The following is a 14,586-nucleotide window of genomic DNA, read 5'->3' as shown; positions in this document are numbered from 1 at the left end:
GCTGGAGAGGGGGCTTTCTCCGTGACAAACGTGCTGTCAGAGGCCTTTGTTCCTTTGGTGAGCCCTTCCCTGGGGTGGCAGACAGCCACCATATCTGGGACTCCAGCAACCTGGCTCACACTGATTGCCCTGCCCTGGTGACTCCCTGAGGCGCTGCCCCACCTCACCCAACATTCAGGCCCACCCAAGCTGTTGCCAGTTGCTTAACCATAGGATTGGCCTGTCTTGGATCCTGCTTCAGGTTTTCCTAAATTCTTTCAAACAAGCAGCATCTGGTCTCAGTTAGCCCCATACCTCTCGTTAAGTAATATAAACACAGGGAGGCAGCCAAAATGAGGAGACAAAGAAACAGGTCCCAAATGAAAGAACAGAACAAATCTCTAGGAAAAGAACTAAGCGAAATGGAGATAAGCAACCTAACAGATGCTGAGTTCAAAATATTGCTTATAAGGATGCTCAATGAACTTAATGAGAACATCAGTGAACTTAGTGAGGGCCTCAAGAGCATAAAAAAGGACCAGTCAGAAATGAAGGAGGCACTAACTGAAATAAAGAATAATTTACACAGATTCAATAGTAGAGTACGTAAAGCCAAGAAGCAAACCATCAATTTGGAATATAAGGTAGCAAAAAACACCCAATCAGAACAGCAAAAAGAAAAAAGAATCCAACAAAATGAGGATAGGAGCTTCTGGGACAACTTCAAGCATGCCAACATTCGCATCTTGGGGGTGCCAGAAGGAGAAGAGAAAGAACAAGAAATCGAAAACCTATTTGAAAAAATAATGGCAGAAAACTTCCCTAATTTGGTGAAGGAAACAGACATACAAGTCCAGGAAGCACAGAGAGTCCCAAACAAGATGAACCCCAAGAGGCCCACACCAAGACACATCATCATCAAAATGCAAAAGGTTCAAGACAAAGAGAGAATCTTAAAAGCAGCAAGAGAAAGGCAGTTAGTTACCTACAAGTTCCCATAAGGCTGTCAGCTTATTTCTCAAAAGAAACTTTGCAGGCCAAAAGGGAGTGGCAAGAAATATTCAGAGTGATGAAAAGCAAGAACCTACAACCAAGATTACTCTATCCTGCAAAGCTGTCGTTTAGAATCGATGGCCATATAAAGAGTTTCCCAGACAAGAAAAAGTTAAAGAAGTTCATCACCACCAAACTGTTATTATATGAAATGACGAAGGGTCTTTTTGAAGAAAAAGATAAAAGATATGAATAAACAAAATGGCAATGAATACATATCTATAGACAATTGAATCTACAAAACAAAATGAACAGGCAGAACAGAAACATTCTCATAGATACAGAGAACATTTTGTTGGTTGCCAGATGGGAGGGGGGTTAGGGGAATGGGTGAAAAAGGTGAAGGAATTAAGAAGTACAAATTGGCCCTGGCCAGTTTTTCTCAGTGGTTAGAGCATTGACCTGCGGTCCAGAGAGACTCGGGTTTGGTCCCTGCTAAGGGCATGTACCTCGGTGCAGTTTGTCCTGGCCCTGGTTGTTCATGCAGGTGGCGACCACTCGATGTGTCCCTTTCACATCGTTGTTTCTCTCTCTCTCTCCTCTCTCTCTCTCTCTCTCTCTCTCGCTCTCTCTCTCCCCTTCTCCTTCCCACTCTATCTGAACAAAAAAATGGAAAAATGTCCTCGGGCGAGGGAACAAAAAGAAGTACAAATTGGTTGCTAGACTGACAAACCTCAAAGGGAAGGGGGATGGAGGGTGGGAAGAAAGTATACATGCAAAGAACTTATATGCATGTATACATAACCAACAGACATGGACAACAAAGCCGGGGACAGGGCGGGTGTGGGGTGGGGAGGGGGGTGCCAATGGGGTAGAAAAAAAGAAACATCTGTAACAAAAAAAAAAATTAAAAAAAAAAAAAGAACTTATATGCATAACCAATGGACACAGACAACAGTGTGGGAAAAGGTGGGAGGGAGGCGGGAGGGCAGTGGGGGTGGGGAGAAGGGAGTCAATAGGGAAAAAATGAGGAACATCTGCAATACATTCAACAATAAAGATAAAAAAAGAAAAAATTTTTTTCTTTTACTGACTTTTAGAGAGAGAGGAAGGGAGAGGGAGAGAGAGAAAGAAACATCGATGAGAGAGAACATTGACTGGTTGTCTTCTGCATGCCCCCCACTGGGGATCAGGCCCACAACCTGGGCATGTGCTCTGACCAGGAGTTGAACCAGCAACCTCTTAGTACATGGGTCGACGCTCAACCACTGAGTCACACTAGCCGGGCTTCACCACTTCTTTTTTTTTTTTTATTATCCTCACCTGAGGACATTTTTTCTATTTTTTGTACAGATAGAGTGGGAGGGAGAGAGAGGAAGAGAGAGAGAGAGAAACATCGACGTGAAAGGGACACATCGAGTGGCTGCCTCCCGCACAACCAACCAGGGCCGGGGACAAACTGCAACCGAAGTACATGCCCTTAGCGGGAACCGAACCCGGGTCTCTCTGTACCGCAGGCCGACGCTCTAACCGCTGAGCCAAACCGGCCAGGGCTCACCACTTCTTTTTAAACCTACTCTGTTAAATACTTCTTTTCTGCCCAGCTGGTGTGGCTCAGTGGTTGAGCATTGACCCATGTACCAAGAGGTGGCTGGTTCGATTTCCGCTCAGGGCACATGCCGATGTTGTGGGCCCGATCTCCAGTGGGGGGCATGCAGGAGGCGGCCAATTGATGTCCTCTCTCATCGATGTTTCTATCTCTCTCTCCCTCTCCCTTTCTCTCTAAAATCAATAAAGATAAAAAAAATTTTTTTTAAATACTTCTTTTCTATCACTGAAATCTCAAGCAGAGCCTTATGGTTTCCATTCACTCTTCAGCATGAACAACTTGCTTTATTTTCCAAGTATTAAGAATTCCAGTCTGGGTTAATATCAAATCTTCAATATCTTCTCTCCCTTGGCTCATTTGATAAACTACGATATTTACATAAGCCGAAGTCATCTGCAGATAATACACAATTCCAAATTTTGCTTCCTGTTTGGGGATTCTGTTAGTGCTTCATTATAAGCTTTACTACTCATAGTAACACAGGAGGGGGAAATATCATCAACGGCAATAAAAAGATTTAATGTTTATGTTTAGCAAATTGTAAACTATTTTAGTACAGCAGACTTGACAGAGTACCTGCTTGGCCATTTCTTTCCTTTTTTTCTCTTCTTTGATCTCTTCTTTCCTTCTCTGAATCTCATGAAGTATTTCACGTTGCTGAAAGAGATCATACCGTCATCAAAGGCCAATCTTTGAAACCTCTACAACATAAAAATTCTGAAATGAGCCCTGGCCGGTTTGGCTCAGCGGTTAGAGTGTCGACCTGCAGTCCTGAGAGACCTGGGTTCGGTTCCCACTAAGGGCGCGTACCTCGGTTGCAGTTTGTCCCCGGCCCTGGTTGGTCGTGCGGGTGGCAGCCACTCAATGTGTTCCTTTCACGTCGATGTTTCTCTCTCTCTCTCTGTTCCTCTCTCTCCCTCCCACTCTACCTGAACAAAAAAATGGGAAAATGTCCTCGGGTGAGGATAAAAAAAAAAAAAAATTCTGAAATGATAAAACTCTTGTGAATTTATAAAATTCAATCCCTCCTTCCTAAGAGACCTGAATATATGGACCCTTAGTACAAATTAGTTACATCGGTTTTATCAGAGTTCTCATGCAACAGGCATTCCCATTTAAACAGGTGTGCAGACTGTGCGGGGAGGGACAGCTGCCTCCCATTCCTCATGTTTCCACGGGGAGGAACTTGCACTACAGTAACACTACTGGCCTCTCACGTCCCCCCACTTGGCTGAGCCCCTCCTTTTTGGTGTCTGCCTGTCTGTGGAGAACATGCACTTGTGCTGCTTTCTGTAACGGGGTCCAAGGCCGACTTGAAGGAGGGAGCAGAGCTGTCCTCAGGGCCTGGGCCCAGGATGGGACGGACACCATCACCACCACATGCCACAGACTATCAAGTTGCATTCTCTAATCAGCTTTCTCAGCATTCAAAGTGATATCTGATCTCTATCCAATTGACTCATGTATCTGTTGTTCAACTGGGTCTGAATTTAGGTAGGAAAAAATAATGTGTTTTTCCGATTCCCTAAAAGTCAAGGATGTTTAAGACACTCAACAAAAACTGTAACAGCAATAACATAAAATGAAAAAACATACCCCAAACTTATAGGTAGTTATAGCAGTATACCCAAACAAGATTGTTAGCTAAATATTCACTATCTTCTGATAAAAATGTGCCTTCCTAAAAACAGTGACAATAAGGAGCTTTAAATTCTATAAATAAATTTGTGTGTGTGTGTGTGTGTGTGTGTGTGTGTGTGGTTTTTTTAAAATTGATTTTCAGAGAGAGAGGAAGGGAGAGGGATAGAGAGAGATAGAAACATCGATGACAAAGACACATCAATTGGCTGCTTCCAGCATGCCCCCCACTGGGGATCGAGCCCAAAACCCCGGCATGTGTCCTGACCAGGAATCAAACTGGCGACCTCTTGGTACATGGGTCGATGCTCAACCACTGAGCCACACCGGCTAGACAGGAGCTTTAAATTCTAAATGGTAATGAGGGTATATAATTAAATATGAGACAAACAGTAACAAAAATAATGGGACCCACAAAAAGATAGTATTAACATAAGCAGGAGATGAACAAAATGAAGCAAGGAAAAAAAAAAGAGAACCAGGAGTAACACTTGAAAAAAGGAGGAAAAACAAAACCCTAGAAATAACTGTAAGAAATAGTAACATCACGTTGGCCAGTTTGGCTCAGCAGTTAGTGTGTTTGCCTGCGGACCAAAGGGTCACCGGTTCAGTTGCTGGTCAAGGGCACGTACCTAGGTTACAGGTTCCATCCCGGGCCCCGATCAGGGTCATGCAGAAGGCAGCCAGTCGATGTGTCTCTCTCACGTAGATGTCTCTCTCTTTTTCTCTCTCCCTCTCTCCTACTCTATCTAAAAATCAATGGAAAAATATCCTCGGTCGAGGATTAATAACAACAACAAAAAAGAAATAGTAACATCAACAGGCAAAAAACTGAAAGCCTAACCAAGTTAAAAATTGAGAATAAAATTTAGATGTGTATATTGACTCTGATTAAAGGATTTAAAAAAATAACATAGGGTATCTCTGTGTGAATAAAGAAAAATTACAGCCCTGGTTGGTTTGGCTCAGCAGTTGGAGTGTCAGCCTGCAGACCAGAGAGGCCTGGGTTCGGTTCCCGCTAAGGGTATGTACCTCGGTTGCAGTTTGTCCCTGGCCCCAGTTTGGGTTGTGTGGGTGGCAGCCACTCAATGTGTCTCTCTCACATCGATGTTTCTCTCTCACATCGATGTTTCTCTCTCTCTCTCCCTCCCTCTCTCCCTCCCACTCTATCTGAAGATCCATGGAAAAAAAAAAAGTCCTTGGGTGAGGATAAAAAAGAATAATTACAAATTATTAGTGAACATAAAAAATGTTTAATCTCTGCCTTTTTAAAAAATAATGTTTTTACTGATTTTAGAGAGAGAGAAAGGGAGAGGAAGAGAAAGAGAGACAGAGAAAGAAGCATTGATGTGAGAGAAACATTGATCAACATGAGAAAGAAACATCAATCAGCTGCCTCCTTCACACTCCCTATGGGAGATTGAGCCCGGGCATGTACCCTACCACTGAGCCACACCAGCCAGGGCCAATCTCTGCCTTTTTGCTACTCATTTGGGCATGAGCTACTTCTTCCACAGAGGGAAGAAGAAACAGCCTCTAAAACTCAGTGAGTTCCTTTACAAGAAGCTTGGTTAAACTGCCTTCTTTTTTCTTTAATTTAAAGACCTGGACTAAGCGTTCTAGGGGCAGCACTGATGTTTGTTGGGAGGAAACTGCTCAAAGAACTTCTCAGTTACTCTTAGGGCTAGTCCTCTCACTCAAATCCACAGTTCTTGAATCAAATTTGAGCAGCAGTTAAATATAGATAGGTGTGTAGGTAGAGATAGTCACACAGCCTACTGAAGCTCACAGTCATCCGGGCCAGCCGCCCATGGTGACAAAGGTCTCACCTCCTGCTCCTCTTTCCGCTTGGCCTCTAACAACCTCCGCTGCTCCTCCTGAGCCCGCCTTTCCAGCATTTCTTCATGAAAAGACTTGGGAGGGGGCTTGTTATGCTCGTTGAGAAATGACTGTACATGATGAGCCAGTTCAAATATCACCACCTAAACATGTAGATGAAAATCAACCACAAATGGTCAAATAATGGGAAGACAGGGCGCAAAGGAGACAGGAAAACATGCAGGCAACCAGACACTTACAATAGTGATATTCATTTTGACACAACACGTTCTGAATTAAGAACGTGATGCAATCACAGTAGGAAAATGCTTTTGTAGGGCTCATCTCATAGTGTTGCTATCAAGACAAATCACTACATAAATAAAAAGCTTCCCTTGTCTTTTGAAGTCCTATTCCATTTATTAGCATTTTTCTGTATAATAAATCTGATAAAATATTTTTCTGTACACATAATTTGATAAAATGTTTAAGACTGCATAAAAGTAAAACTCATAAAACTACCTTCCTAACTAAAGAAACCTGTCTACATAATGACAGCTGAGCAGACGATAATCATTGCTAATACCAAGGCTTTCATCTATCCACACCGCATACTGAAAATAAGTTTATTGGGGATCTGGAGGTAGATATTTAAAGCCCTCATTATCTCCCTGCTAATAATGGGCCAGTAGGAGGCTAATCAATATCTAGAAAGCACTTCATTTCCACTTATGGAAGCATTCAGACAGTACTGGAAGGAAAAAGGCCTCCTTCTCAGACATTCTTTATGTGACCATAGGAAACCCCTTTCCCCTGCTCCTGGGAGTCGTAAATCAACTGGGGTTGGTGAATCAATAGGACAGGGTTTTTGGGACCCCTCACTGACTGTCTGCTCCAACCCCAAAGAGCTCAAGAGTGCCAAGATCCTTCTGCAAATGAGAACTACCACACTGATATTTTGTTTTCCTCAATTATACAATGAAGCAGCTTAAAAATTCTTATTTCAATTATATATTTAAAATATTTTCTAAGGGGACTTAACAGTGGTAAATAGTAATAGAAGTCATGGTACACAATAATATAAAGTTAACTGATTTAGTGTTTTCCTTTTTCTCAGGGAGTAAATGCAAAGAAACCACAGCAGCTATTGTTGGGGAAAATTAATGTATATTTTTTATTATATCAGAAATGGTGGCATTCACTGGACTTACTTCGATTTACAGTTGAGAAACTCTAGTCTAGAGTCTAGGAGGCAAGTTGTTTTAAGAAGTTTTTGTTTGTTTTGTTGATCCTCACCTGAGGATATTTTTCCATTGATTTTTGGATAGAGTGAAAGGGAGGGAGGGAGAGAAACATTAATGTGAAAGAGACACATCGATTGGCTGCCTCCCACATGACCCCAACAGGGGCTGGGATCGAACCTGCAACCCAGACACATGCCCTTGACTGGGAATCAAACCTGAGACCCTTTGGTTCACGGCTGACCCTCTAACCGATAAGCCAAACTGGACAGGGCAAGAAAAGTTTTTTTAAGCCCAGCTGGGTGGCTCGGTTGGAGTGTTGTCCTGTATACCAATAGGTTTTGGATTTGATCGTCAGTCAGGGTATATATGGAAACAACTGACTGAAGTTTTTCTCTCACATCAATGTTTCTCTCTCTCTCTCAAATCAATAAAAACATATCCTCAGGTGAGGATTTAAAAAAAAGAAAAGCTCTTTTAAGAAAAGCTGGGAATGGTGAAGGCAGGGGTGAGGGTGGGAATGGGGAGAAGGGGGTAAATGGGGGCAAAAAAGGGAGGACATCTGTAATACTTTCAACAATAAAGATAAATTTAAAAAAAAAGTAAAGCTGGGAAAACGGCAGTTTCTATTACATCAAAGAAACCACTTCTACATCAGAAAGGAGCCAGGAACCAAGTAGTGGAGGGTTTTTCTGTTCAATTTACTAGCAATTTTCTACATAAACAAATCTGATAAAATAATGTTATACTAGATAAAAACAAAAACTACTTTCAAAATTGGCAATTGTCCCTCTCTCTCCCCACATCTACATGGTTCATCGTCTTACTTCCCTCAGGCTTCTGCTCAAATATCACTGTAGCAGAGGCCTCTCCTGCCCTATTTACAGCAGATACTCTCACAATACATACTTACATTGGTCAGAGTTCTCCACAGAAACACCAACATGGAGTGTGTGTGTGGAGGTGGGGGGAGATGGATTTGCTTTCAGGAACTGGTTCATGTGATTATAGAGTTATAGAGCCTGGCAAGTCCAAAATCTATAGGATAGGCTCGCAGGGAAGAGTTAATGTTGCAGTTCAAGTCCAAAGGCCACTCATCTCCTGGCAATTCCCCCTTCTTTTAGGGAGGCCAAAATATGAGACCCACCCATATTATGGAGGGTCATCTGCTTAACTCAAAGTCTACAGATTTAAATGTTAATCTCATCTAAAAACTGTCTAAACCAGCGGTTCTCAATCTGTGGGTTGTGACCCCTTTGGGGGTTGAACGACTCTTTCACAGGGGTCGCCTAAGACATAACAGTAGCAAAATTACAGTTATGAAGTAGCAACAAAAATAATTTTATGGTTGGGGGTTGCCACAATATGAGGAACTGTATTAAAGGGTCGCGGCATTAGGAAGGTTGAGAACCACTGAACAGAAACAATGTTTGGCCAAGTATCTGGGTACTGTGGCCTAACCAACCTCACACATAGCATTAACCATCACAACATCTAGTACAACAGCTGAAATAAAAAAGTGACAACATCAAATGCTGACAAGGATGTGAAGAAACTGGACCACTCACATATTGCTGGGGGGATTGTAAAGTGGTACCTGGAAAAGTTTAGCAGTTTCTTAAAAAACCGAACATGAAACAACCATACACCCACAACTGTACTCCTGGGCACTTGTTCCAAATAAATGAAAACTTATGTTCACATAAAAACCTGTACATGAATGTTTATAACAGCTTTACTTTCAATAGCCCCAAATTGGAAACAATCGAGATGTCTTTCACCTGGTAGATGGTAAATAAATAGTGGTACCATGAAATACTATACCATAGAATACTACTCAGGAATAAAAGTTAAGCCCAGCCGGTATGGCTCAGTGGTTGAGCAACAACCCATGCACCAAGAGGTCGCCGGTTGGATTCCCAGTCAGGGCATATGCCCAGGTTGTGGGCCAAATCCTCAGTGGGGGGCATTCAGGAGGCGGCCAATCGATGTTCTCTCTCATCGATGTTCTCTCTCATCGATGTTTCTATCTCTTTCTCCCTCTCCCTTTCTCTCTCTCTAAAATCAACAAAGAAAAAAAATTAAGAACTATTGATACATGGAACAATCTGGATGAATCTACTGGGAATTATACTAAGTTAAAACAAAGCCAATCTCAAAGGTTACATTACATATGATTGTTTTTTTTTTTTTTAAAGTGCTGGATTTTTTAAAAAATGGGCAGAAGAACTCAATAAACATTTTCCCAAAGATGACATACAGATGGCCAACAGGTACGTGAAAAGATGCTCAACATTACTAACCATCAGGGAAACACAAGTCAAAACCTCAATGAGATATTATCTCACACCTGTTAGAATGGCTATTATCAAAAAAGACAGATAACAAGTGTCAGTGATGATGTGGAGAGAATGTAAACTGGTGTAGCCTCTATGGAAAACAGTATGGAGGTTCCTCAAAAACTTAAAACTAGAACTACTACCATATCACAAGGCAATCTCACTTCTTATTCTATATCCAAAGGAAATGAAAACAGAACACTGAAGAGCTATCTGCATTCCCATGTTATTGCAGCATTAGTTATAATAGCCAAGACAAGGAAACAACCTAAGTGTCCACCAATGGATGAATGAAGATGTGGAATATATATATAATGAAATTATTACTCAGCCATGAGAAAGGACATCTTGCTGGATCTTGAGTGCATTACGCTAAGTGAAATAAGTCAGAGAAAGACAACTATTATAGGATAAGCACTTATATGTGCAATATAAAAAAGCCATATTAAAATAAATAAATAGCCCAGCCAGTGTGGCTCAGTGGTTGAGTCTCGACCCATGCACCAGAGGTTACAGGTTCGATTCCCAGTCAGGGCTCATGCCCAGATTGTGGGCCATATTCCCAGTAAGGGGCATGCAGGAGGTGGCTAACAGATGTTATCTCTTAACCATGTTTCTCTCTCTCTCTCCCTCTCTCCCTTCCTTTCTCTCTAAAATCAATAAAGAAAAAATTTTTTTAATAAAAATAAAATAAATAACAAAAAAAACAAATTCATAGAAACAGAGACTAGAATTACCAGGGGGTGAGGGAATAAGAGAGCTATTAGTCAAAGGGTACAAAGTTCTAGTTATAAGATGAATAACTTCTGGGGATTTAATGTACAACATAGTGATTACAGTTAATAACACTACAAAAAAAAACCAAACTTTCTTCAAAATAATCATAAATCATAAATTCAAGAAACCAGAGGATTCTGTAGCTGAATTTTCAATACAACTCCATATTATTTCTCAGTTAGACAGCAGAGTCCACTTACACTAGAAACAATTTTGGAATGATTCCCAAGGCCTAAGTTTTTGTCTGGGCTATTCTACAATCACTGGCTGCACCTCAATGATCACTGAAGTTTGTGGAAACCAACTCAAGTGGGCAAAACTTTTATGGCCCAAAACCACTTCTTGGGTCACACTGTAACTCACTATGTTGTAGAATGCAAGTGAGAAATTGTCCAGGCACTATTCTGGAGGTCAGAAACGGAAAGAGAGACCTAAGGCTGGTCCTAATTCAATTCTTCTCAGTTTTCACAGGATGGAACCATTAAGCAGGAGCTGCCTTGTGATTTTTACACAGAAGTGAGGATTATACGTAAAGGGAATTGGTCTGACCTAAGAAGCATACAGAGACTTCCGGTCAAGATGGCGGCGTAGGTAACGCGGTATCGCGTTCTCCCACAACCACATCAAAGTTACAACTAAACTACAGAACAACCATCATTCAAAACCGCCTGAAATCAAGCTGAATGGAAGTCCTACAACTATGAAATTAAAGCAGCAGCTACATCAAGACTGGTAGGAGGGGCGGAGGTGGACAGGCTGGTCCCACACACGAGTGGTGGATACAAATCAGGAGGACACCTCGGCAGGGAAGGTCCTCCCTGAGGACTGAGGGGTCTCCGTCCCACACCAGGCACCCCGCTCAGTGTTCCAGTGCCAGGAAGAGAAGTCCCCATAACTTCTGGCTGGAAAATCCAGCAGGAACTGAGGCTTAGGGAAGCTGACACAGCTGGAGCCCCAGGCAGCTCCTCTTAAAGGGCTGGCGCACGGACTTATCGGACTCTCTCCCTTTAACCTTGGAGGGGAGGCTGGTGATTCCCTGAGGCCCCACCCCACTCAACTTTCAGGCCCACCTAAGCTGTTGCCACTTGCTTAACCATAGGATTGGCCTGTCTTGGATCCTGCTTCAGGTTTTCCTAAATTCTTTCAAACGAGCAGCATCTGGTCTCAGCGAGCCCCATAGCTCTCATTAAGTAATACACAGAAACAAACACAGGGAGGCAGCCAAAATGAGGAAACAAAGAAACAGGTCCCGAATGAAAGAACAGAACAAAACCCCAAGAAAAGAACTAAGCGAAATAGAGATAAGCAACCTAACAGATGCTGAGTTCAATTACTCAGTGAACTTAATGAGAACCTCAGTGAACTTAGTGAGGGCCTCAAGAGCATAAAAAAGGACCAGTCAGAAATGATGGATGCACAGTCAGAATTGAAGGAGGCATTAACTGAAATAAAGAATAATTTACACAGATTCAATAGTAGAGTACGTAAAGCCAAGAAGCAAACCATCGATTTGGAATATAAGGAAGCAAAAAATGCCCAATCAGAACAGCAAAAAGAAAAAAGAGTCCAAAAAAATGAGGACAGTGTAAGGAGCCTCTGGGACAACTTCAAGCGTGCCAACATTCGCATCTTGGGGGTGCCAGAAGGAGAAGAGAGAGAACAAGAAATTGAAAACTTGTTTGAAACAGTAATGGCAGAAAACTTCCCTAACTTGGTGAAGAAAATAGACATACAAGTCCAGGAAGCACAGAGAGTCCCAAACAAGATGAACCCCAAGAGGCCCACACCAAGACACATCATCATCAAAATGCACAAGGTTCAAGACAAAGAGAGAATCTTAAAAGCAGCAAGAGAAAAGCAGTTAGTTACCTACAAGGGAGTTCCCATAAGACTGTCAGCTGATTTCTCAAAAGAAACTTTGCAGGCCAGAAGGGAGTGGCAAGAAATATTCAGAGTGATGAAAAGCAAGAACCTACAACCAAGATTACTCTATCCTGCAAAGCTGTCATTTAGAATCAATGGCCATATAAAGCGTCTCCCAGACAAGAAAAAGTTAAAGGCATTCATCACCACCAAACTGTTATTATATGAAATGATGAAGGGTCTTTTTGAAGAAAAAGATAAAATATATGAACAAACAAAATAGCAATGAATACATATGTATCGACAATGGAATCTACAAACAAAATAACAGGCAGAACAGAAACATTCTCATAGATACAGAGAACATTTTGTTGGTTGCCAGATGGGAGGGGGGTTGGGGGAATGGGTGAAAAAGGTGAAGGGATTAAGAAGTACAAATTCATTTCTAGACTGACAAACCTCAAAGGGAAAGGGGTTGGGAGGTGGGAAGAAATAAACCAAAGAACTTATATGCATAACCAATGGACACAGACAATAGTGTGGGAAAAGGTGGGAAGGGGGCGGGAGTGGGTCAATGGGGGAAAAATGAGGAACATCTGTAATACATTCAACAATGAAGATTAAAAAAAAAAAAAAGAAGCATACAGAAATTCTCTACCTTTAATAAGTCACCTAGTCTATCTCTCCAGAGAGAGTTGTGTCATTGAAAGGAGAGCTCAGGTAGATCCTATGAGCAGAAGATTAAGAAGGAAATAGCACTGAACTAAGTTTAAATGCTAGGGAAGAGAAGAGACATTGAAGGATTAGAGCATGTGGCTAATTATTGACAAGGAAAACAATGAGTTCTTCTGATATGGAAAGAGAAGCGGCAAAGTTTGGTCAGAAATCATTTGTCTGTACGTAAACATTTTCCAATGTAAAGTTTCAAATCAAGATCAAGTCAATGGTGCCAAGTCCAAAGCATGCAAAAAAAATGAACTGTTCTTAGAAAGATTCTTAAGCATCAATAATACCACCTATATTCACGCTACAATTTGTAATTCATAAATACTATGAAATGAGAGAAATACAAATAGCAATGTTCTCCTTTGTAGATATCAACAAGAAACAAAACATTCAGGTTACACTTGGATTTAAGGTACAATGGGAAAAACTTGAAGCCAAAGAAAAGGCAGAAAGGCAAACACTGTTGAGATTTTTTCTGTCCTCTTTCAATTCCAGTTAAACAAATCTTACCTCTCCACAATGCTTTTTGGCCACTTCATCCAGGCAGGATTTTAAGGAATTAATACTTCCAGTTGATAGACCTTTGGCATTCTTTAACTCTATTTCAGGGACTCTGGAAAAGAAAGAAAACAAAAAGGAGTTACTCTAGAAAGTATAGCCTGTTTGCATTAATATTTGCTAAGTTCCAAGAACTATTCCTGAGGATTTCACACAGGGCTCTTTCGTGAACCTCTCTCTATACCCCCAGCACCATTTCCCTTCATCTCAAAAGGATGGCAGCTACACCCCAGAAACTCAGTTGACACAGTGCTCGTCATGTGTGCACCTGCAGGCTGCGGGGAGCGAGTGGGCTGGCCCGTCGTCAATGCCTGCTCCCCACAATGGTCAGATTTACTGGGGCTTGACCCCAGTATCTCCCCAGCTCCTCTGTTTCTGATTTCAGCTTTACAATCTAATTCAACATTTCCACATCAACTACTATTTTACCACCTTTAAAAAAATTATTCTAGTTCGCTGTGTGACTCCAGTCCAATAACTTAACCACGCACTCCCTTGTTTGGCAAAGCCCCCAACATCAATTAACCCAGCTCTGACAGCTCACCTGCAAAAGGCCAAGTGCTTTGCTCTAGTTTGTGTGCTCAGTGTAAAGCAAGACAAGAATAACTAAGCTACATGGAACTAAGATGATGTAGTATTCCCACAACATGCTGTGTCCAGTCACACACTCTGTAAAAAAGGTGGAAAAATGCTCACTCAACTCATGTATAAATCTAGTCCTTCACACTCTACAAACTCTGCCTCTTCCAAAGATGCCTAACTCACACTCCTCTTCATCCCTATAGAGCACAACTAAGACTCAACACTGACTGCTAGGAAAGTACACAGCCAGCCCTCAGGCTTCCTTTTATTCCCAACCAAAAAACATCCAATAACAGATCACTGAGATTAATTAAACAGGCTTTATTTGACTTTACTAAACAAAAGATGACTCTGCTTCCTACCAAGTATTTCTGAGTAGTGCATGGTATTTTACCTTAGCACACCCTTTACTACTCATTATCATGGGTTCTCTCAATGCCTCAGTTATAACAGGTTGCCACAA

At 41.7% G+C, this 14,586-nt stretch overlaps 1 protein-coding gene across 6 annotated transcripts in view; it reads right to left on the bottom strand.

Moving 5' to 3' along the window:
• EIF2AK4 (eukaryotic translation initiation factor 2 alpha kinase 4) overlaps positions 1-14,586 on the bottom strand; it is a 100,576-nt gene that overhangs the window by 73,290 nt on the left and 12,700 nt on the right. For 4 of the 6 annotated variants that reach the window (XR_004958590.1, XM_036253326.1, XM_036253329.1 and 1 more), the window contains exons 3-5: positions 13,494-13,596; positions 6,049-6,201; positions 3,158-3,238 (exon numbers count right to left, since the gene is read on the bottom strand). Coding sequence is in view for 5 of the 6 variants with exons in the window: in XM_036253326.1 (XP_036109219.1) it covers positions 3,158-3,238; positions 6,049-6,201; positions 13,494-13,596 (337 nt within the window). In the remaining variant the exon portion in view is untranslated. Of the gene's footprint in view, positions 1-3,157; positions 3,239-6,048; positions 6,202-13,493; positions 13,597-14,085; positions 14,211-14,586 lie in introns of all 6 variants that reach the window. The other 2 variants (XM_036253337.1, XM_036253339.1) reach the window with 1 other exon arrangement.

This window comes from Molossus molossus, unplaced genomic scaffold (assembly GCF_014108415.1).
Source record: "Molossus molossus isolate mMolMol1 unplaced genomic scaffold, mMolMol1.p scaffold_m16_p_1, whole genome shotgun sequence".
Taxonomy (NCBI): domain Eukaryota; kingdom Metazoa; phylum Chordata; class Mammalia; order Chiroptera; family Molossidae; genus Molossus; species Molossus molossus.
The sequence above is the reverse complement of the archived record's forward strand: the minus strand, read 5'-3'. Positions and strand labels throughout refer to the sequence as shown.